Source organism: Cetorhinus maximus, chromosome 1 (assembly GCF_964194155.1).
Source record: "Cetorhinus maximus chromosome 1, sCetMax3.hap1.1, whole genome shotgun sequence".
NCBI classification, from domain to species: domain Eukaryota; kingdom Metazoa; phylum Chordata; class Chondrichthyes; order Lamniformes; family Cetorhinidae; genus Cetorhinus; species Cetorhinus maximus.
The window spans coordinates 166,615,039-166,639,567 of record NC_135879.1 but is presented as its reverse complement, the minus strand read 5'-3'; the positions used below and the strand labels follow the sequence as shown (position 1 = coordinate 166,639,567).

Here is a 24,529-nt window from a genome sequence, read left to right as displayed (position 1 = left end):
CACTCCTTAGATTGCAAGGCACGATGGAGGAGTCCGTCTGCCTTCGGGCTGAGGTGATAGTGCAGGCATGCCAATGCACTGAGGTCAACACTGATAGGAAGGTGGCTGCCATGGAGACCTTGTCCCAGGACATTGCTCCTGCACTGCTGTGCGGCCTGAACTCCATCGCTGACACCATAGTTGGCCTCCAAAAGTGTCAATGAGGGAGGAGTGCAGGGCAGCTTGATCTCCAGCTTCCCCTTCTCCTCAAGGAGTCAGTCAGGGGCCCTTGGGCACCCATAGGGAGGAGGATCAGTAGGTGCATAGCCTGGGGCCATCCATTCAGGTGACTCTGGGAGAGTCCAGCCCATCCGAATCCCCTCTTCCTGTGACTTCAGCAGCTCCAGCTCCACAGGCCGTGGAGGGTGCCACTGCCACACAACAGGACCCCGAAAGCAGGCCGGGGCCATTCGGGTCTCAACCCTCCTGTGGTGCCCGTCAAGGTCATCACAGATATGGCGTAGCATTCAGCAAGCTGTCTCCACCATCGCAGTGTATGTCTGGGGAGCACCAAGATGTAGTGGCAGGGTTAGGAATGTTAAGAAGATGTACCTCTTTTGAGTCAAAACAAGTTAAGAAGATATAGTTGCACAGCCTGGGCACGGGTGTTAATCACTTGTACATAATGCTCACTATTGTAAATAAACTCCCAAGAATGTTTTTATCCCAAGAATGTCTTCTTGCCTATGCCTCCGTATTCTGATGGGCAGTGTTCGTGTCACTCAGATGTGAAACCTTGGTTCCTGCACAAGATAAAGGCAGGTGTCTCAGTCCAGGGCCTCTTCCCTGTGCAGTGTGTAACCTTCAGACCAAAGTGATGGTCCAGCTTCACACTCACTGGATACATTACTGATGCCTGCGCCTCGATGGTGCTGGTCATTGCTGCCAGAATGTTGTGGGTAGGCGTCACAGAGTTCCCCATTCTCTCTGTGTGCTCTCAGCACCTTTGAGGTGGGACTGACCCCCATCTCTTCAGCATCAGTGACCGGTGATGCTGTGCTCCTGAAGGGATTAGGTGCTGAAGGCTGACATAGGATCAGGTGCATTTAAAGTTTCATGGCTGCATCTCCATGATATGACCCTGATCACAGAGCACAAGTGAGTTACCCTCAGCCAGACAGGATTCAGACATTCACAGGGGCAATGTGAAGATCTATGATGTGTCCTCACTGCATGTTGTCATCATCCTCCTGGAATCTAGTGACTATTGGGGCCTCCGCTGCGTCTCCATGACAGGAGCCTGAGCACTGAGGGTATGTGCGCTGCCATCAGCCACAAAGGAGCCAAATGTTCACAGATGCAGGGTGAGGATGTCAGGTCTGTCCTCATTGCATCTTGTCCTCATCTTCCATGAATCTTGAGGCTATGAGGGCCTTCTGAGCCTGCCTGCCTCACTTGGCCAGTGCGATGGCCTCATCGCTGGCATCATCGTCTTCGAGGACCTCATCAGCATCATTCCCTTCAATGTCCTCCTCATTGGAGGTGACGTGCAGCTCTTTCACCTCCTCCTCAGCCAAGCCCTCCCCCCTTTGCAGCGCCAGGTTGTGGAACGCACAGCAAGCGACGCTGACGCGCGACATCCTCAGTGGACTGCATTGCACTGCTCCACCAGACCTGTCAAAGCACTGCAACCTCATTTTCAAAGTGTTTATCATTTGCTCCACCAAAGTCCAGGTCGGGCATGAGCCTCGTTATACCATCGCTCTGCTGCAGCCTGAGGCCGCTGAATGGGTGTCATCAGCCACGTCATCTGTGGGTGGCCTTGTCCCCAAGGAGCCAACCCTGCAGTCTCTGTGCACCCTAGAAGATGTCGGGGAACTGAGACCTGCTAAGGGTGTAGGAGTTGTGGACACTCCTTAGATATCGTGCGCAGACCTGTAAGATGCGTTTGTGGTGGTTGCACACCAGCTGAACATTCAGCGAGTGGAAGCCCCTGCGGTTGATGTAGTTGATTGTTTGTTGCCATGGAGATCTAAGCACCACGTGAGTGCAGTCGATGACACCCTGCACCTGTAGAAAGCCAGAGGTCTGTGCAAATCCCAGCGCCCTTGCTTTCTGGCTTCCCTGATCCCGGGTGAAATGCACAAAGTTTTGTGCCTTTGTAAAGAGTGTGTCCATGACCTCCTGGGTACACTTGCGTGTGGAGGCTTGTGAAATCCTACATAGGTCACCTGTGGAGCCCTGGAAGGAGTCACTGGTGTAAAAATTGAGTCCTGTGGTAATTTTCGCAGCCACTGGCAGTGGATGCCCTCCATGTCCCTGTGGCGCCAAATCCTGCAGCAGGTGGCAGATGTGACTGATCCCCCAATTCTCTAGACATGCACAGTCTTCAACGACACTGGTTCGCAGTCATCTGCAGGAATGACAAGCGCTGACTATAGACCCTGGGTCTAGCGAAATGCCTACGAGTGACAGCTCTCTGTGGATCTTTAGCTGTGTGCACAGCAGGCCCTGCCACCCCTTCATCCTCCGGGAGGTGCCCCTCCCTTTGCTGAGCCAGGCACCTCCGCCACTCTTCTTCTTCTCTGCTCCCTGTAAGTCATGAGGCATAATTGCCTATTCATTAAGCTCCATGATCCTGATGTTCTCTTCCTGCAGGATCAAAGAGAGAGACATGTGAGTTGGCTTAGGTGTACTAAGAACCTCTCTTGCTGAAGTCTGAAGGCCCCATAACACATCCCAGAGAGTGCTGGCCACCACTTGGATGGCCAGTGTGTAGTGCGCTCACCTGCTGTCTGAAACCCCACCCACCTCCACCTCACTCCTCTTGATTGGCGGCAGATACGCCCATTGGACTGCATGCTGTGCTCTCAGCTCAGGCACAGGCATTTTCCTAACCTGCACTGCAAGACTGCATTGTTAGCTTGAACCATGGAGGAGACTGGTCCAAACCTTAATAAAGACATTGCAAGGAGCTGTGAACACCTCCACCATGTCTACCTTTTGCAAGGGGCTTGTACAACTTGTCCAGTCAGCCAACTGCTCTGCTGCCCCCTAAAACACACATTCATTTGCAGTCTGCACCCGAGGACTGAAAAGGTTTGGAGTAGTTGGTGGTACTTTCATGCTTCTGTGTTGCTTGAGTGGGCAGAAAAGCTTCAGAAGCCCGATCCTAAGCATGTCAGTGGAGCTGCTGCTGAACAGTCTCAGCTGTGGAAGAATGCTTTTCCAAGTGCGTGACCACCTCCCTCACCCCCCACCCCCTCCCCACAGCCCCCCAGCATGTGCTTGAACATTTACTTCAGTCTATCTGTGCTGCTTTGCCCCCCACCCCCACCACCCCTGGCCTGACCCACACCTGCACTGGAGCCCTTGTCCCGGCACCACACTGAAAGCCAGCCAGGAAAAAGAGACTTTCCTGTGCCCCCCACCGAATGCTCAGTGTCTCACCCTTGATGTCCTATGGGCGATGCTCGCGAACTCTGTGCACATTGTCTGCACTCACCTCCGAGTTCCCCTCAAAGTTCAGGTCACCAGTTAAAGGCAGTTGTGAAGCATGCCGTACTGAAGTGTCGCCTACCTGGGTGGTAAATTTGACGTGTGGGGATGATTCCAGTGAGCAGGGCTTATAATGAGAGGCAAATGTATTAAAGTGACTTTCCCGATCTGTGGCAGGTGGAAATGTCACCCGCCATTGACGGGTGGAGCGGACGATCACAAACTGGTTTCACGACAGCGTAAAACCGATTTTTGGCCAACTCACTATACTGTCCTTTCTACACCCCCGTCCCCCTACCCGCCATGATCCTGACGCCAGTGGGACTGGAAAATTCCAGCCATGGTTATCCTCACTGATATTTGCAGTTAGCTAAGGAATTAATGCATAGAAGTTACAACATAGACGCAGGCCAAATGGCCCAACCAATTTGTCTCCTCACCAGCAAACAATCCTAATCACATTTACCCTCCCTGTTCCAATATCCTTTACTCCCTCATATAGGAAAGATGAAAAAAACAGCAGCAGCTACTAGTTAGGTGAGTGTTGCTGAGTTGTGGGAGTATACAGAGTGTTAGATTCATGGATTAGCACCAATGGCCCCATCATAAACAACCTGGATGCTAAAACATAATGTACAATGGCCAAATGGCAGAAACACCAGATGATATTTGAAATGGGGAGAACTATAACAGATGAAATTCTATGCAAATATAGGTGCAAATTCTGCCTTCCAGTGCATAAGACTTTTCTTCCCAATGTACAAAAGATGGGGCATGCACTTAATGAATGATGTTAAACTAGTTTGCGACTGAAATAGATCTGACCATGTCCAAGTGCCGAATAACAGTGAACAGAGCACAGAAAATGCTGAGTTTTATTGCCATGTCAACAAGCATACGAGTCAGAGGGCATATTGCTGAGGCTAGCCCATAAATTCTGATTACCAGTGCACACAAGGACATGAGGCTGAGCCTTAAGCTCTGAACTTATGTGACCCTGATGATAGTGAATGTGAGCGGGAAAATTGCATCCTCTACCTCGTGAAAGCAATTTACCAGGCTCTAGATGTTCTGAAATGCAATAGTGACTAAAAAAATGGCTGTGTCATTGGTATGTGCAGCCTTAATGTAACATGAAATGTATGTAAAAGAAGGGTCTGGCCTGAATTTTGCAACTGAAGCTCCACCCACAGCACTCTGCTCTCCATTAAATCAGATTCTGGGACATGGTCTGCTCAAGCTTTCCAAATTCTTGCCCATCTTGCAACTCCCCATGAAATTCCTGGTCTTTTCCTCATAGGGCTTGAGGTCCTTTAGGTTTGGAGTGTACTCTTTCGTGTCATGCCTCTCATTGACATCTCGTAGGTAATTTCTGCTAGGTCTGCTATAAGATCCTGAGGTAATGCCTCATTCCCTTAAAACATGACCCAATTAATGCAGAGTAGGCATAAACAGATCATTCCCAGGTTGGCAAGCCATGACTGATGGAGTAATGCAAGGATCAGTGCTTGGGCCCCAGCTATTCACAATCTATATCAATGATTTGGATGTGGGGACCAAATGTAACATTTCCAAGTTTGTTGATGACACAAAACTAGGTGGGAATGTGAGTATTGAGGAGGATGCAAAGAGGCTTCAAGGGGGTTTAGACAAGCTAAGTGAGTGGGCAAGGACAGGCAGATGGAATATAATGTGGGTAAGTGTGAAGTTACCCATATTGGTAGGAAAAACAGAAATACAGAGCATTTCTTAAATGGTGAGCGATTGATGTCCAAAGGGAGATGGTCTTGTTCATAAGTCACTGAAAGCTAACATGCAGGTGCAGCACCATTGGGAAAGCAAATGTTATGTTGGCCTTCATTGCAAGAGGATTTGAGTACAGGAGTAAAGAAGTCTTTCTGCAATTGTATAGAGCCTTGATGAGACCACACCTTGAGTATTGTGTATAATTTTGGTCTCCATACCTAAGGAAGGATATACTTGCCACAGACGGAGTACAACACAGGTTCACCAGATTGATCCCTGGGATGGCGGGATTGTCCTGTGAGGAGAGACCGAGGAGACTGGGCCTGTATTCTCTAGAGTTTAGAAAAATGAGAGGTGATCACATTGAAACATACAAAATTCTTTAAAAGGCTCTACAGGGTAGATGGAGGAAGGATGTTTCCCTTGGCTGGAGTTTAGAACCAGGGGAAACAGCCTCACAATAAGAGGTCGGCCATTTAGGACTGTGATGGGGAGGAATTTCTCTACTCAGAGGGTGGTAAATCTTTGGAATTCTGTACTGCAGAAGGCTGTGTCATTGAGTATATTCAAAACAGAGATCGATAGATTTATAGACATTAACAATATCAAGGGATATTGGGATAGTGCAGGAAAAAGACATTGGGGTAGAAAATAAGCCATGACCTAATTAAATGGTGGAACAGGCTTGAGGGGCTGAATGGCCTACTCCTGCTCCTATTTCCTATATTCCTATGTTCCTATGAATAAAGCCAGTAGAAAGATGAGCCACAAAGCCAAAATAGTGAAGTTTAGGTCAAAGTAGGCAAGGATCAAACTTTATTGTGCTCTAGTCAGGCCACACTTTGAATACTGCATCCTATTCTGATTGCCAAGAAATAAGAAGGATTTTAAGTGCTGCAGGCAGTGCAGAGAAGACAATTATCAGTGACAGGTGTCTAAGCGATGAGAAAAGACTGGATAAACTTAAAGGAAGATGTTAGAGAGTTGATCTGGTGGAGCAATTTTAAGGGCAGAGAAAATGTTGAGCTGGAATTTAACGTTAAATTGATTTGCAGGAGTAGAACAAGGCATCCCAGTTTTAAACTAGAGAAGAGTACTTCTGTGACAGATATTGGGAAGTTATTTTCCACACAAAGATTGATGTACATGTGGAATACACTTCCAGACATAATAGCAGAGGCAAAAACCCTGGAAACATTTAAAAGTGATAGAGGGGGAGTGTCTAGATCTCTCTGGATGTGTGAATTAAATAGACTAAATTGCCTCACTCGTTTGTAATTATCTAGTGATCTTGTGAATCAAGAACAAAACCCTGAAAATTAATCTGCTGTCATGATAGTTGCTGCCTGACCTGTTGAGTGTTCCCAGCACTTTTTGAATCTTGCTTCAGATTTTTCACTTCCCTAGTTCACACTTGTTTTCATTTTAATTTAGGTAGTTTACAGCACCACCTAGTGACCAAGATTAGAGGTACATTCAAGTGTTTGAAATGACAGGAAGATAGAATCATTTCAAGGCATGTTACCATGTGGTCTGCAGAATGTTGCACACTTCAGACAAATCAAATTGACTAGTAACTTTAGGTGATTTTATCATTTGTAAGCTATGTAGGTAATCATATTATTAGAGAGATATTCGTTACAATCACACTGTCAGCCAAAATGTATGCTTTTCACTGACAAATAGCTTTTTAAAAAATTAATTCATGGGAAGTGGGCATCGCTGTCTAGTCCAGCATTTATTACCCATCCTAAATTGCCTTTGAGAAGGTGGTGGTAAGCTGCCTTCTTGAACCGTTGCAGCCCATGTGGTGTAGGTACACCCACAGAGCTGTTAGGTGGTGGGGGTGGGGGGGGGAGTTCCGGGATTTTGACCCAGCGACAGTGAAGTTATGGCGATATATTTCCAAGTCAGGTTGGTGAGTGGCTTGGTGGAGAACTTCCAGGCGATGGTGTTCCCATGTGCCTTCTACCCTTGTCTTTCTAGATGGTAGTGGCCATGGGTTTGGAAGGTGCTGTCTAAGGAGACATGGTGAGTCCCTGCAGTGCCTCTTGTAGATGGTACACACTGCTGCTACTGTGCGTCGGTGGCGGAGGGAGTGAATGTTTGTAGCTGGGATACCAGTCAATTGGGCTGCTTTGTCCTGGTTGGTATCAAGCTTCTTGAGTGTTGTTGGAGCTGCACTCATCAGACAAGTGGGGAGTATTCTATCACACTCCTGACTTGTGCCTTGTAGATGGTGGACAGGCTTTGGGGAGTAAGGGGTGAGTTACTCATCACAGGATTCCTAGCCTCTGACCTGTTCTTGTAGCCACAGGATTTATATGGCTAGTCCAGTTCAGTTTCTGGTCAATGGCAACCTCCGAGATGTTAACAGTAGGGAATTTAACAATGGTAATGCTATTGAGTGTCAAGGGTCAATGGTTGGATTCTCTCTTGCTGGAGATAGTCATTGCCTGGTACTTGTATGGCATGAATGTTACTTGCCACTTGTCAGCCCAAGCCTGGATATTGTCCAGATCTTGCTGCATTTGGACATGGACTGATTCAGTATCTGAGGAGTTGCGAATGGTGCTGAACATTGTGTAATCATCAGTGAACATCCCCACTTCTGACCTTATGATGGAAGGATTGCCGTTGATGAAGCAGTTGAAGATGCTTGGCCCTCGGGCACTACTCTGAGGAACTCCTTCAGTGATGACCTGGAACTGAGATGATTGACCTCCAACAATCACAACCACCTTCCTTTGTGCCAAGTATGACTCCAACCAGTGGAGAGTTTTCCCCTTGATTCTCATTGACTCCAGTTTTGCAAGGGCTCCCTGATGCCACATTCGGTCAAATGCTGCCTTGATGTCAAGGGCAGTCACTCTCACCTCGGGGATTCAGCTCTGTTGTCCATGTTTGAACCAAGGCTGATATGAGGTCAAGAGCTGAATGACCCTGCTGGAATCCAAACTGAGCATCAGTGAGCAGGTTATTGCTAAGCAAGTGCCTCTTGATAGCACTGTTGATGGCCCCTTCCATCACTTTGCTGATGATAGAGAATAGACTGATGGGGCAGTAATTGGCCGGGTTGGATTTGTCCTACTTTTGTGTACAGGACAGACCTGGGAAATTTTCCACATTGCCGGGTAAATGCTTGTGTTGTAGCTACTGGAACAGCTTGGCTAGGAGCACGGCAAGTTCTGGAGCACAAGTTTTCAGTACTATTGCCGGAATATTGTCAGGGCCCATAGCCTTTGCAGTATCCAGTGCCTTCAACCATTTCTTGATATCACGTGAATTGAATCGAATTGGCTGAAGACTGGCATCTGGGATGCTGGGCCCTCTGGAGGAGGCCAAGATGGACTATCCATTCGGCACTTCTGGCTGAAGATTTCTGCAACTGCATCAGCCTTTTCTTTTGCACTGATATGCTGGGCTCCTCTATCATTGAGGATAGGGATATTTGTGGATCCTCCTCCTCCAGTGAGTTGTTTAATTGTCCACCACCATTCATGACTGGATGTGGCTGGACGGCAGAGCTTAGATCTGATCCGTTGGTTGTGGAATCGCTTGGCTCTGTCTATTGCTTGCTGCTTATGCTGTTTGGCACAGAAATAGTCCTGTGTTATAGTTTCACCAGGAAGACACGTCATTTGTAGGTGTGCATGGTGCTGCTCCTGGCATGCCCTCCTGCACCCTTCATTGAACCAAGGTTGATCCCCTGGCTTGATGGTAATGGTGAAGTGGGGTATATGCCAGGCCATGAGGTTACAGATTGTGGTTGAGTACAATTCTGCTGCTGCTGATGGCCCACAGCGTCTCATTTTTGCCCAGTCTTGAGTTGCTAGATCTGTTTGAAATATATCCCATTTAGCACAGTGGTAGTGCCACACAACACGATGGAGGGTATCCTCAATGTGAAGGCAGGACTTCGTCTCCACAATGACAGTGCAGTGGTCACTCCTACTGATACTGTCATGGACAGATACATCTGTGGTAGGCAGGTTGGTAAGAATGAGGCCAAATATGTTGGAACATAACTCTTCACTACCACCAACAATATGCCTTACCTATGGCCCTGACCAATGTCACAATTGGAGTTATTGGAGGGAAAGGTCCCTGAGGCATTGCGCTGCTGTAGGATTAACTAAAAAGTTGGAGGCAGAACAAGTTAGCACATTACTTTATTCCATTAAGCCGTTTGCAAACGATATAATCTCCAGGTAAACCATAGATGAATCATCTGCTAAATTTGGCAATGTTTTAAAGTCTTTCGACCTTTAACCTGAGACCTTGGAATGCGCCAAATTTAACAGGAGAGTCCAACAGCGCGGGGAGCCTGTCCATTTCTTTATCAATGATTTTTATCACATGGCAGAAGGATGCGAATACAGTGATCTGAAATCCAAACTCATCTGAGACAAAATCATGGTGGGTTTGTGGATGATTTGCTCTACAACCTTCTCCAAGCCAAAGTTGAGCTTGCTGTTGACAAGGTTGTCCAACTAATTAGGCTGTCTGAGCTGCGAGGATCATTCTCAGAGGAGAAGGAGCTTCATGGGGCAGAAGCCACATCAACGCATCAAGTCACACAAACGCAGGGACTATCTGAGCCAGGGTAAGCCATCCCCCAACCATCCAGCCAAATGACCGAGCCAGTGCAAAGTGCAAAGTGCATTCACAGGAAGGACCAATGTCCTGCGAGTGCTGCCAAATGCTTCCACTGCCACAGACAGGGGCACTTCAGTAAGCTGTGCCAGTCACAACCTTAGCACCACACAGACAACCCGAGAGCCATCCACAAAGTCGAGGCCACTGACCCAGAAGACACACAGCCTTTCTCCCGGGCGACATCAGATGATGCGGCTTTTTCTTCTGGAATGCAGACCTCTCAGTCAATGGGCATCTAACCAACTTTAAGTTAGATTCTGTCGCCAGGGTGACAATCCCAATGGAACCATGGCTCTAAGGCTGCTGGGTCTGAACGACGGACGCCTCACTCTACGGTCATTGGCATGATTCAGGAGCCATTGAGGTACGGTGACAGATTACGGTGCTCATGTCCGTCTTGTGGAATCAGCCCTTTTCACTCCCTAGCAGAGTCGTCTGCCTGGCTCTTGATTTCCTTCAACCAGCAGAAGATGTGAAGAAACCATGGTCCCCACCCAGCCTGAAAGGCATCCTCCCGAAGGCCCAACCACTACACACCATTCAAATGTTGCCTTTATTTGTAACCTCTTTTCTCTGCTAGTGGAGCAGGTCTGTTCTTCTTCATTTCAGTCCCCGGAATCTACCCAAGGGCCAGACTAATCCACTGCGCAGGAGGGTTACCACATCACCCCGCAGAATCAGAACGAACTCCAGAGAAGCCTCTGCCTCCACCAGTGAGCACAGTGCAGACAGTAGAGATGCTGATAACACATAGCCCTAACCAGCATGCTGAAATTACAGCATCAGCTGGAATCAGGTAGCAACCTCATGCAAACACTACTCAACAAAGGTGAGCTACCCTCCTTCTTTTCTTCCATCCACAGGACTGCTCTCCCTCAACTGCAGAGAGCTTCCTTATGCTGTAAAAGGTGGAAGAAGAAGAAGAAACACCATCAACAATCTGACAAACACTGCTTTCGTCCTCTCGGAAAGAAACCATCACCACTCACTACAACAAATCACTGCCATATCAACCAGCCCGTCCAGGCTTGGAGCAGCATCTGTCAATGGAAGAAGTGCATGAAGCCATACTTACATCCAGATACAGCCTCCAAACCACCGCCAAGATCCGGAACCTTAGAGCCTACCACACTCCCAACTGGATGGCAAACGAGATGTGGCAGGGGTATGAGACCTGTAGGCCACCCGGATCTCTTATTTCAAAGTCTTGAAGTGGGAGGGAGGCGGGGGAGTAAGAACATTGTTAAGACATGCTGTTAATGCTGTAATGTTAATCATGAAGTAGTGTGAAGTTAGAATAGTTTATAGCGCAAACACTAAAGTTAAGTGCACAAGACTTTTAGCAATGTGAGATTTGAAGCAAACTGTAAGTAAACTATATCCAGGGGGAATAAAGGCTTGGGGGAGGTGCAGTAGAAGGATCTGGTACCTAAAAAGTTAACATGGGACTGAGCAGAGTACTGCCCACACAGTGATGTAAGAATGCACATGACCTAGAGCTGAGGGCAGTCCAGAGAAAGGTAGCAATATGTAAGGACCTAGTATGGAGTCCTCATCATACCTTTACCCTCTACTGTAGATATGTACATACTTCAGTAATGTTAATAAAGACGTCTTTTTAACTTCAACAAGGCTGCTTCATGGTGTCCAAGCAGTACACATCAGCAGTAGCAGCAACAGAACAGATCACCTACTGTTGAATGCAAAGTTATCCTGCAAAAAGAGTAAGAGTGGCCTAGTGTGTGACATGTAAAAAGATTGTGAAAATGTGCAAGGCAGCTTAACAGATTGTGCACACTTATAGGAAGAAGAAGCAAATGTGTGCAAGGGAGTGATTAAGAGAGTCAAAGGATGAGAGAAAGTGGCACAATGTGAAGTATCAGAAAAATGTGAAAATGAATTCAAGTGCATTCAATGTAACACCCTTATTCAAAAAGGGAGGGAGACAAAAAATAGGTAACTATAGGCCAGTTAGCTTAACATCTGTCATTGGGAAAATGTTGGAGTCAATATAAAGGATGTAATAGCAAAGCATTTAGAAATGCATAATCTAATCAAGCAGAGTCAGCATGGCTTCATGAAGGGAAAATCATGCCTGACAAATTTATTAGAATGAGGAGGTAACAAGCAAGATAGATAAAAGGGAACCAGTAGATGTAATATATTTGGATTTCCAAAAGGTGTTTGATAAGGTACCAACATAAGGCTACTTAATAAGATAAGAGTCCATGGTGTTGGGGGTAGTATATTAGCATGGATAGAGGACTGGCTAACTAATAGAAGACAGAGAGTTGGGATAAGGGGGGCATTTTCGGGATGGCAACCTGTAACTAGTGGAGTGCCACAGGGATCAGCGCTGGGGCCTCAATTATTTACAATATATATTAATGACTTGGATGATGAAAACAAATGTACTATCGCCAAGTTTGCGGATGACACAAAAATAAATGGGAAGGCAAGTGGTGAGGATGACACAAAGACTACAGAGGGATATAGATAGGTTAAGTGAGTGGGCAAAAAGTTGGCAGATGAAATATAATGTGGGAAAATATGAGGTTATGCACTTTGGCAGGAAGAATAGAGGAGCTGAATATTATTTAAATGGAGAAAGACTGAAGAAAGCTGCAGCACAGAGGGATTCAGGGGTCCTCGTGCATAAATCCCAAAAAGCTAGCATACAAGTTCAGCAGGCAACAGGTAAGGCAAATGGAATGTTGGCCTTTATTTCAAAGGGAATGGAGTATAAAAATAGGGAAGTCTTGCTAAACTTTACAAGGCACTAGTTAGACCATACCTGGAATACTGTGAACAATTTTGATCCCCTTATCTAAGGAAAGATATACTGGCATTGGAGACAGTCCAGAGAAGGTTCACTAGGTTGATCCCAGGGATGGAGGGATTTTCTTATGAGGAGAGGTTGAGTCAGTTGGGCCTGTTTGGAGTTTGGAAGAATGAGAGGCAACCTTATTGAAACATATAACATTTGTAGGGGCCTTGACAGGGTTGATGCTGAGAGGTTGCTTCCCCTAGTGGGAGAGTCTAGGACCAGAGGGCATAATCTCAGAGTAAGGGGGCGTCCACTTAAAACAGAGATAAGGAGGAATTTCTTCTCTCAGAGGGCAGTGAACCTGTGGAATTCTTTACCGCAGATGGCTTTAGAGGCTGGGCCATTATGTATATTCAAGGCTGAGATAGACAGATTTTTAATTGGTAAGGAAATCAAAGGTTATGGGGTAAAGGCAGGAAAGTGGAGTTGAGGATTATCAGATCAGCCATGATCTCATTGAATGGTGGAGCAGACTCGATGGGCCGAATGGCCTACTTCTGCTCCTACGTCTTATGGTCCTGTGTGTTTGTGCAAGTTATGAGGACAATATCAGATGTTGAGCTTGTGAGTGTAAGCGAAAGATGTTGTAGCAAAATGTCCTGTTGTGAATGGAGGAGAGGCCTGTGCAGCAGAAGAGGGATTGATTGTTAGTGTTTGTTGGAAAAATGTTATAGAACTGTATTCAGAGTAAGGGAAGTTTTAACTGGGCAGCTCTGATAAGGTCATTAAACCTTTTCTCACACCGCAAGTCCTGGGGGCTCCGGCAAGTTTATCATTCATTTAAAAATGACCAATTCTCAAAATTAATCAGTCCCACCACCCCACCCTGATAGATTTTGCATGAAAACATTTAAGCTAAGTTCAGTTTTTAATGTTGTGTGTTACAGATGTCATGGAACCTCATGTTGATGTGCAGGTGGAAGTGGAAAACTCTACCACCATCCATATTAAGTGGGACTCGCATCTTCATTCTGTATTACAATGTGTTCTTGTCGTCTTCGTAAAAGGAAGCAAGGAAGATGAGATATTTTTATTGCCCAGGTAAAACAATGTACAGAAGGAGTTGAGGAAAGAAAAGAAACATTAAAACTTTTAGCTCTGTTTTGAAATTTTCCTTTATTATTGCTGTTTTATTTACTGAAATTTGGTTTAGTAAATCATTCTAAAACTGGTATAGATTATATAATTAAAAGGAATTTTAGATAGGTATGGTCATTGTGAGGCTGAGTGACTTTGAAATACTTTAATGTCATGGTCATTCTGTAACATGCACCATAATAATTGCATTTTGTGATTATACTAATACCCTGTTCAATTTAAAATCAGGCTTTCTGTGAAATTACAGTGGTGGAACAGGAGCAGCTTTGACAGTGTTCCCAACCATAAAAATACATAGAAGTTACAACCCACAAACAGGCAATATGGCATACCAATGCAAGCTTGCATTTACCCTACATGTAAGCAAATTCCAAATCACTTTTTCCCATCTTGTTCCAACATCACTTCATCTCCTTTTCCTCATCCAGCCAATCTAATTTTCAGTTTTAACATAGCTTCTATCCTAACAAATAACTTTGGAAGTGAATTCCTCAGCCTTACAACTCTCTGTGTAGAGATCTCTCCTGTCCTCTGTTCTATTGTATCATTTTGTACCTCTGATTCCTTGTTCTTGACCCTTAAACTATTGAAGACAGTGTGCTTGTGCACCTTGTGCCATCCTTTCCACCTTTTTGTCATTTCAAATACTTCTATTGTATCGGCCTGTAATTGCATTGTTCTAACTAAAACAAAATCCCCTTTTACAAGCCTTCCATCATATTTGCATTTCCTCGTATCAGGCAGTATGCTTGTAACTGTGTTGTACCTTCTTCAAAATCTCTTAAAACTATGTCCTATTGTGTGGAGTCCAATATTGCACACAGTTCTCGAATTGAAGTCTCATTAATGTTTCATACAGGCTCATCATTAATTAACTTTTATATACTGTTGAGGCTAAACTGGCCTCCTAATGTGTGAAGATGGCATCCGAGACGCAAGGGTACATTTTGATCCCTGGCAACATGTAGTGCAGACAGGTCATGATGTCAATCAGTGTGCAAAGCTGACTCGTGACTTTGGCCTGGAATCCATGCATACATGTGCAGCAGGGATACAATGAGAGCCATGCTGCCACAAGGAACATTATAGAGCACACCATTATAGAGCATCCTCAACCAAATCTTGTGCTGAATTGGAGGAGCCCTGCAGTACTTAGCTGAATGAGTATCAAGATTTGTATTGGTATTATGCATGCTGCACCACACGGCCATTATGAGGGCTCAGCCTTTGCCATCACCTATCAGGTGAGAATCTGAGGAGCAGGAATGGAAGGAAGAGGAGGAGGAGGTGAAAGCAGAGGAAGAGAATGAGAATGGGAGGCAACAGTGTGATGAAATAACCAATGAGAATGATACTGGTAATTTCAACCGCACCTCCTCATCCATCAACAGTCACATGCTCTTACTTTGCCTGTATCAGTGACCATCAAATCACCCTCTTTCCAACAAAAAAGAAAAAGCCACCACAAAATGCACATTTGGATCCAAATTTATAAATTCAATCATTACATAACATAAACAAAGATAAACTAATGACCCTTGAATATTCCCTTAGTGACTATCTTTCTTGTGCTCTTGCCCATCCTAGTGCTTCTATGAGGCACTTACCCAGTGGTTGCCCTGTGGTTGGTGAGAGACTGCTGACTTTCAATCGAGGAGATTGCAGATGACCATTGACCAGAAACTGTACTGGACTAGCCATATAAATACCATGGCTACAAGAGCAGGTCAGAGGCTAGGAACCCTGCGATGAGCAATGTGCCTCCTGACTCCACAAAGCTTGTCCACCATCTACAAGGCACAAGTCAGGAGTGTGATGGAATTCTCTGCACTTGCCTGGATGAGTGCAGCTCCCACAACATTCAAGAAGTTTGACACTGTCCAGGACAAAGCAGCCCACTTGATTGGCACCACATCCACAAGCATTCACTCCCTCCACCATCCACGCACAGTAGCAGCAGAGTGTACCATCTACAAGATGCACTGCAGGAATTCACCAAGGCTCCTTAGACAGCACCTTCCAAATCCACGACCACTATCATCTAGAAGGACAAGGGCAGCAGATAGATGGGAATACCACCACCTACAAGTTCCCCTCTAAGTCACGCCACCATCCTGACTTGGAAATATATCACCTTTCCTTCACTGTCGCTGGGTCAAAATCCTGGAACTCCCTCCCTAACAGCACTGTGGGTGTACCTACACCACATGGACTGCAGTGGTTCAAGAAGGCAGCTCACCACCACCTTCTCAAGGGCAATTAGGGATGGCCAATAAATGCTGGCCCAGCCAGTGATGTCCACAACCCATGAATGAATAAAAAAAGCTTTGGAAGCCAACCTTGAGCAACTCTGGGTTTAGAAGACCTGTCTTCAGACCACAGGAACCCAGGCTGGGTGGCAGCAGTATGGGCTGGCTGGATGGCAGACAATAGCTCAAAGAGTGATAGTGATGGGAGCATAATGCAGCCATTCTGAGAGAAGACTGGATTCATGCTGCATGGAGTCACTGCCATTCCCCTAGGGCTGTGCTTTAGCAATCCTATTGACCTGTTGAATGACAGATTGATGGACTGCTGTGATGTACTGGAAGCCTCTTTGAATGGTGCTATGGTAATAGCAGTTTGCAGTTCCACTGCAGCACTCAGACCTTTGATGAAAGCTGTTGTGCTGCAATAGAAGCTGTGACATCAGCCATCAGATGCTGCATCTTGGTGGGTTCCACAGGTGACCACCTGTTCCATGCTGGAAAGAGTACGTTTCAATCTCTGCACAAAGCTCTGTGGCAAGTTGGTGCGGGACTCCTTCATGCCCCTTGCCATGTGTGCATACTTTCCAACACCTAGAATTTGGTTATGTACAACCATCTTCTGTAGCCCAGGCCACCGAAATCCTTCCTCTGCAGCAGAACTGGTGAGTAACCTCCCATTCCAGTGAGCTGGCACCCGCACTAAACTTTCCGTTTGTCTGGGCTCCTTTGCACTTGTGCCCGGTGCCTCACCACGTGCAGATCTCTCCCCCATTGTAGCCTCTAAAATATTCACAGTGTCAGTATCTGAGCTATGGGCTCTGGCTGTAAGATTGAGTGATGGCTCCGGTCCTTTAGTGTCTGAAATGAAAAGGGGATAAGGGTTGTTGGGTTGTGAAATGGGGAGAGGACAAAGCAAAAGATCTATGCTTACACCATCTGCAACTTCTCAATCAGAAGAGATAAGTGAGAAATGGGATGAGAGAATGAAGATTAAGGGCTGGATTTTGTCAGGGCAGGGGTCATCCTGATGATAGGCTGAAGAGATGGGGGCAATCCCACCTTGGCTATTTGGCAGAGTCCCGGCCAGATTTTCTGTCCATTTTGGAGCTAATGTGCTGCCATCGGGACTCCCGTTTCTTTGAGGGACAAGATCTCGCCTCCAAGAGCTGCCAGCCAATCAGAGGGCCGGCAGCTCTTCAGTCCAAGCTGGGACTACACCCAGCCAAGAGGACACAGCGATGGACACCAAGGTAAATAGGGCCAGGGGCCGGTGGGGGGAGGGGAATGCGTGGTCACTGGGTTTAGTCAGGAAGGTCTGGCAGAGGGTGGGTGGGGTGGTTGGTGAGGGTAGGTGTGCTGTTGATGTGGGGCGTCTTTGCAGCTGTAGGGTCTCTTCATGTGCCATGCCACTCATGTTTGCTAGGTGCTCTCCCCACATGGTAGAGAACCAGCAGCTGCTGGTAAAATGTCTGTGGCAGCAGGAAGAAGCTGTTTAAGTGGCTCTCTGGGCGGGTGGACTAGCCTCCACCTTCTCCATGGCAGCAGGAAGGCAACAAGCACTCTACCCTCCTGCCCTCCTGATTTTACAGGCTCCTCTTGCCTCGCTGCTGCAGGTCTCATAAATTTCAGCCCTAAGTACGCAGGTATCATCATGATGAATCCCTCCAGTCTTGCCAGTGGCCATGGTCTTGGTGATACCCCTTCCTATTATGGTCAGCACTGTCTCCTCCATGGGGCTGATAAGATATAGGCATCTATGTCCTCCTCCAGTTCTTTGCTGCTACCTTTCCTGCAAGGAAGAGTGATGTTTGTCAGTGAGTTTTCCGCAATGCGTTTAGATGATGTGCCTGTCTTGGGTGAATAGCTGCCAGTGTGTGCAAGCTGTGAATTGTGATTATCAGTCTTGCAACATTGTCAAGTGTGTAAGGGCGAGATGAAGCATATGAATGTTAAAGTTGTGTTCTAATTGATAGAGATTGCTGGTAGGTAGGTGACAGACTTATGGTGAGTTGAGCAGTGAATGAAGCTGCTGATGCAGTTGATAGGATGTACCATTTGAAGATGAACACACTCATCATGACACCTAATGTGGGCTTGTTAAATTTCTTCCTGTACTGCATCCAGGTTCTAAGAGCAATACTCCTGTGATTGACCTCCACCACTACATCTTCTCTTGAGCTTGTGACTGGAGGTCCTCCCACACCTTTGCCGATACAGGACATCTCCCCTGCTTTTCACCTGATCCACCAAAACTCCAGTGCATTTTGGTGCACACTATCAGCCATCCGTCATTCTTTCACAACACTCCTTCCAGCCACAGTGCACTTTCCCTTGAAGAGGTGCAGGCTGTCTTTAACCATTTGTGATATTGGGCCCCTACTGATGTGTGCAGCCAGTGAACAGAGCAGGTATTGCTGCCTGCAATCAGCAATTGTGTAACTCATGCCCACTCATTGCATTGCAGGCAGCACATTAGGTTGGCGCTGTCTGCTGTTTTATTCATTTTCTGGTCTTACCAATTTAACTCCCCCACCCGCCTCTCTTGTAATAAAACCTGATTTTCATTCATTTTTTGAATGGTTTAATGCTAGTTAGGTAATATATTCTTGTTATCAAACAAAATGTTGCTAAACTCACTCTCAGTCACTTCAGGATTCAGCTCCTCTTTGATAATTCTTTAGTAAAGGCACAACGACAACAACACTAAGTACTTATATAGTATCATTAATGTAGAGAAAAATCTCAAGTTACTTCACAGAGGCATTATCAGAAGAAAATGGATATTGAGCTAAAGAAGGGGGTATTAGGCAGGGTGACAAAAAGTTCAATCAAAAAGATTGGTCAAAGAGGTGGGTTTTAAGAAGGGTTTCAAGAGGTCAGGGAGGTGGAGGCATTTGGTGAGGGAATTTCAGTGTACAAGATGTGAGAGTCAGAACACAGAATTTTGGGTGGTGATGGGATTTGTGTTAGAGTTGCTGCTCTCCTGAAAGAAGCTACAGATATAGGCAAGGCCAAGGCCATGTAAACATAAAGAAAATTTCATTTGGAGTCACTGGGAGACCTGGAGCTGATGTAGATTAGCAACCATAGGGGTAATGAGTAAATAGAATGTGATGTGCATGGGATTTTTTTTGTCAATTTGTTCAAGGGATGTGAGTGTCTCTGGCAAAGTCAATATTCATTGCCCATCCCTAATTGCCCTTGAGAAGGTGGTGGTGAGCTACTTTCTTGAACTACTGCAGTCCATGTGGCCTAGGAACACCCACAATGCTCTTAGGGAGGGACTTCAAGTTTTTGACCCAGTGATGATGAAGGAACGCCGATTTATTTCCAAGTCAGGATGGTTAGTGGCTTGGAGGGAAACTTCCAGGTGGTGATGTTCCCATGTATCTGCTGCCCATGTCCTTCTAGGTAGTAGAGGTTGGAGATTTGAAAAGTCCTGTTGCAGGAATTTTGGTGACTTGCTGCAGTGTATCTTGCTGATGGTACACACTGCTGCCACGGTGTGTACGTAGTGGAGGGAGTGAATGTTTAAAGCGTTGGATGGGGTGCCAATCACACGGGCTGCTTTGCCCTGGATAGTTTTGAGCTTCTTGAGCATTGTTGAACCTGCACTTATCCAGTCAAGTTGAGAGTATTCCATCACACTCTTGATTTGTGTCTTGATGATGGACAGGCTTTGCGAAGTTGAGTTACACCCCGCAGTATTCGCAACCACTGATCTGCTCTTGTAACCGCAGTATTTACATTGCTGATCCAGTTCAGTTTCTGGTCAATGATAACCCCCAGGCTGTTGATGGTGGGGTGGTCAGCGATGATAATGCTTTGAATGTCAAGGTGGGGATGGTTAGATTCTCTCTTGGAGCTGGTCATTGCCTGGCATTTGAATGGGAGAATTGTTACATGCCACTTATCAGCCCAATCCTAAGTACTGCCCAGGTCTGAACACTGAACACTGTTCACTCGTTCATTGAGGGAAGGTCAGTGATGAAACAACTAAGATGGTTGGGCCTATGGCACTGCCCTGAGGAACTCCTGCAGCGATGTCCTCATGCTACCTTTGTACTAGGTATGACTCCAACCAGTGGAGAGTTTTCCCCCTGATTCCTATTGACTCCAGTTTTACTAGGATTGCTGAGTTTTGAATGAGCTGTAGAGAGAAACAGAGTTAACATTTCAGGTCAATGATCTTTCATCAAAACAGTTCACTTTACCTTGATAGGGCTAAGTTTTATGTAATTTTAAAATCAGTTTAGAGCTTGTGCGTTTTATATTTGCGCCCCTCAACGTTATGCTCATATCCTCAAGCCCTGAGTTCATTGCACTCTGTCTCCCCTCAGTCTTTTCTGCAACAACAGTGCATTTAATAATAGATTTTCTTTACAACGAGGTGGCTGGAACCAGAAGACCAGTAGACGCCCAAAGCTCTGCTTCAAGGATGTCTGCAAGCATGACACGAAGCCTCTAAATATCGCTTTTCACACCGGGAACACTAGCCAACAACAGAGGGAAATGGTGACATCACTTGTGGGCTGGCTTACACCTCCTTAATAATCAATGGCCATATTGGCTAGACAACAGGTGTCAACACCGTAAACACCACCCCAAATACCACCTGATAACTACCTCATAAACGGCATTTGTGGCAGAACTTGCCTAGATTCAGCCATGAGCAAAAGTGCATCAAATGAATTAATTCCATCCCCAATGAATTTGCTGCATGTCCATCCATCTCACATGTAGATGGAAGGATGCCAACGATGACAAGGAAGGCATTTAAATAGCTTGAGCCTTTCTTCACAATTTAAACTGATTATCTCATCACCCTTTTGTGAACTCTTTCAATTGCATCTATTTTTATTTTGGAAGGGAGATAAAACATCTGTGTTTTCTTCAAATTTGTGTCAAGTTTAGGTTCAAATAGGTGGCTCACCAGCTCTTTCTCGGAGGCAACTAAGGATTGACGCTGGTCTAGCTAGCCATGCTCATATCTCAGAATTGAATTTAAAAAAAAAATCATAGAAAATCATCCACAAAGAGATTTCTAGAATCTATCAAGAGAAATTATTGAAATCGCGGGTCAGCCCACCAAATCAAAATTAAATTGATCCAGAACTTGAAGGAGAAAGGATACCAGAAAGAATTTCCCCATCGTAAATGCCTTTATGGTTTACAAAACCCTCTGAGGTTCAAGATCAACTTGAGTAGAAAGGTTAGCACAGTGGAACTGCTTGCCAAGTCCTTCCCAATGTGCCTGGTGTTGTTGAAGTGATCCACACTAAGGCTGTAGACTGAGGATTGAGATTTTATTGATCAGCACATATGAGTAATGCAAGCAAGTGATACATCTATATACTCACCAGCAGGAGACTCACCAAGAGACATCACCAGTTGAGCTGGTGTTCACCTGACAAAGGGCTTTATTACATATTTATACCTTCCTTGAGACACTCCTATTTGTACAATTTCTTCTTCTGCAACTGACACTTACAATGACTCAGTTGAATTGATTTTGACACAAATTTATGGGAAGGAAGGGCCCCAATTTTACCAATATTGGTCCTTAATGTTGCTGAATCTTGCAGTGTCTGGTTAAATCATCTCTTTTTCTCAGTACTTTGCCATTTCCTCCTAACATCATGTTAGTTCAACATGACTATGCATTATTAGCTTAATAAAATTCCTTTCAATGCTTGTTCCAAGTTCACTTGATGTAGTGGTCAATCATAGACTGAGACAACTGTTCCCACTCCTGTCTTCAACTTTTCAATGTGAGTTCTACCTTGGCTTTCTCACACTAGGGTGTGCCAGCTGTTCCCAATCAATACAGACTTTCATATATTCTTCTAGCCCTATCCCTTCATTTGGGTATGGCAGCCATTTGTTCTAAATGTTTCCTTTCATTTATAATTAAAATAGTGTCCTTTTCATCTAATATGCTTTGATTTGGAGGTTACACTATCATGCTGACAGACATAAACTCAGAATTAGCATAATTGAACTATTGTAAGTAACTGCTCTTGGATTTGCATAGACCAAACTTGTCCAACCCACAGCCCACGGGCCGCACCCCCTCCATGTGGCCCCCGGAACATTTGTTGAAAATGCTGGTAGGTCAGGTCAGTGAGTTTGAAGATTTTTGCAGGGTCTTTACCTCCAATCACAGCCTGTTTCTGCTCTCTATTGAAGCTATCAGCAGCAAACATGGAAGAGAACCAGGCTGTGATTGGAGGAACAGCAAATACTGGCAACTCTGGAGTGCGCAGGGCCTCAGCTCATCATGCTTTCCCCCTTGGCTTATAGTGCTTTGGTCCAGCTCTGGCCACGTACCCCCAGTTCTCCCCATGTTCCTGTGGCTCCTCCTCGCTTTCTCCCAGTTTCTCATCAGGTTTAAGCAGCTTTCAGTGCTTTGGTGTGCGGGCACCTGCACTTGGGCACCCCTAGGCCTCAGGCCTTGCTCCAGGCCTCTCTTCCACTCCCAATGCACCTCCAGTACCCCCACAGGTGATTTGGTGAGTGAGGGTAAGTAAGTGACGTTGAGTGAGGGTGAATGAATGTTGGTGACTGAGTGTGGGTGGGTGGCTAAGTGAGGGTGGGTGGGTAAGTGGGTGAGGGTGGATGGGTGGGTGAGGGTGAGAGGGAGGGTGAGCACGTGTGTGTCTGACAGACAGATAGAGGGTGAGCTTGTGTGGGTCTGACAGAGAGAGAGGGTGAGCATGTGTGGGTCTGACAGAGAGAGAAAGTGAGCATGTGTGTGTCTGACAGAAAGAGGGAGTGTTTGTGTGTGTGTGTGTGTGTGTCTGGGAGAGAGGGTGAGTGTGTGTCTGAGAGAGAGGGTGAATGTGTGTGTTTGAGAGGGTGGGTGAGTGGGTGTGTGTCTGAGAGAGGGTGGGTGTGTGTTTGTGTGAGAGAGAGAAAGAGGGTGAGAGTGTGTAGTAACTGTGGGTATAGCCTCTCCTGCTGTCTATCAGGGGTCACATGATCTTTTTGGAGGTTCCGACCAGTGAGCCCTAAGCATGGGCAATCCGGGGGGTGGGGCTTCCTGATGAGAGTCCTGATCGAGCATGTAGCACCTGAAAAGCTCTCTAATAAATTGTATCTGTTTCTTGAAACCTGTCTGCTCCGTCAAGTCATTACATTTGGTGTTGAGGATGGGATAGCTCCGATGCTGCACCTTGCCTGGTTAACGTGAATACATCGAATCTTAAGAAGAAGAAAAGACTACTCACCAGTCATGCCACTCTTTGACAGAGTTAACCCTTATGATGCGAATATGGAAGACTGGAGCCAGTGTGTAGAGTGCCCTGGGTTTTATTTCATAGTGAACGAACTTATCGCAAAGGGAAAGCAGAAAGCTGTTATTTTGAGTGTATGTGGCAGTAAAACATACAGTCTCATTTGCAACCTGACGGCTCCGAGCGCGCCCAATTCTAAGTCCTATAATGAATTGGTGGACCTCGTGAAAATGGACTTCCAACCGAAGCCATCCATAATAATGTAGCAGTTTAAGTTTAATTCCAGAGTTAGGGCCTCGAGAGAGTCCATCGTAACCTATGTAGTGAACCTAAAGCAGTTAACAGAACACTGTGACTTCGGGGACATTGGCATCTACCCAACTATGTGGAAAATTGCGCAGGTATGTCCTTATACAAAAAGCAGGACAAACTCAACCCAGTCAATTGCCGCCCCATCAGTCTACTCTTGATCATCAGTAAAGTAATGGAAGCGAGCCATCTCATATCCATAAGCCCAATGGTCCTCTCTATCACCACACTCATGGAAGCATGACTCCTATTATACCTCTGCTCCACTCCTGCCCTTGGGTGCTGGAGTGGGGTCATTAAGCACCTTTTCAACAGATAGCCCTTGTCACCCAGCAGCCAACCATCCATCCGAGCTGGAGCCATGAACAGCTTTGGCACCTGGGAGTGTCGCAGGATATATGCGTCATGGGAGTTGCCAGGGTATCTTGCCAGACTTGCAAAATCTGGGTCTTGTGGTCACAAACTATCTGCACATTCATGGAGTAGAATCCCTTTCCTTTCACAAAGCATCTGGCTCACCTGCTGGCACCTTGACAGCCTCATCAGTGCAGGCAATGGCACCCTGGATGCGGGGGACCCCAGCAATTGCAGCGAAGCCCCTGGCTGGCTTAGCCTGGCTAGCCTCATCCATTCAGGCCACTCATGGCCTGCCTGAACAGAGCGTCAGTGACCAGCTTCATGCAACTGTGAGCGGCAGATTGGACCACTACACACAGATCCGCCACTGACCCCTGGAATGAACCAGAGGCATAGATGTTGAGGGCCACTATGACCTTTAGAGCCACTGGCATGGGGTGCCCACTGACACAGTTGGAGGCAATCTCCAGCCCAATCACCTGACATAAGGAGGTCACAGACTCCTTAGAAAGGTGGACCCTCCTTTGGCACTGCACCTCGGACATGTTGAGGTAGCTGCATCGCTGCCTGTA

General features: G+C 46.2%; 1 protein-coding gene across 2 annotated transcripts in view; it reads left to right on the top strand.

Annotated features, from left to right (window-relative positions):
* LOC144684961 (uncharacterized) overlaps positions 1 to 24,529 on the top strand; it is a 154,649-nt gene that overhangs the window by 25,905 nt on the left and 104,215 nt on the right. For both annotated transcript variants that reach the window (XM_078549438.1, XM_078549429.1), the window contains exon 2: positions 13,597 to 13,750. In XM_078549438.1, the coding sequence (XP_078405564.1) occupies positions 13,597 to 13,750 (154 nt within the window). The remainder of the gene's footprint in view (positions 1 to 13,596; positions 13,751 to 24,529) is intronic.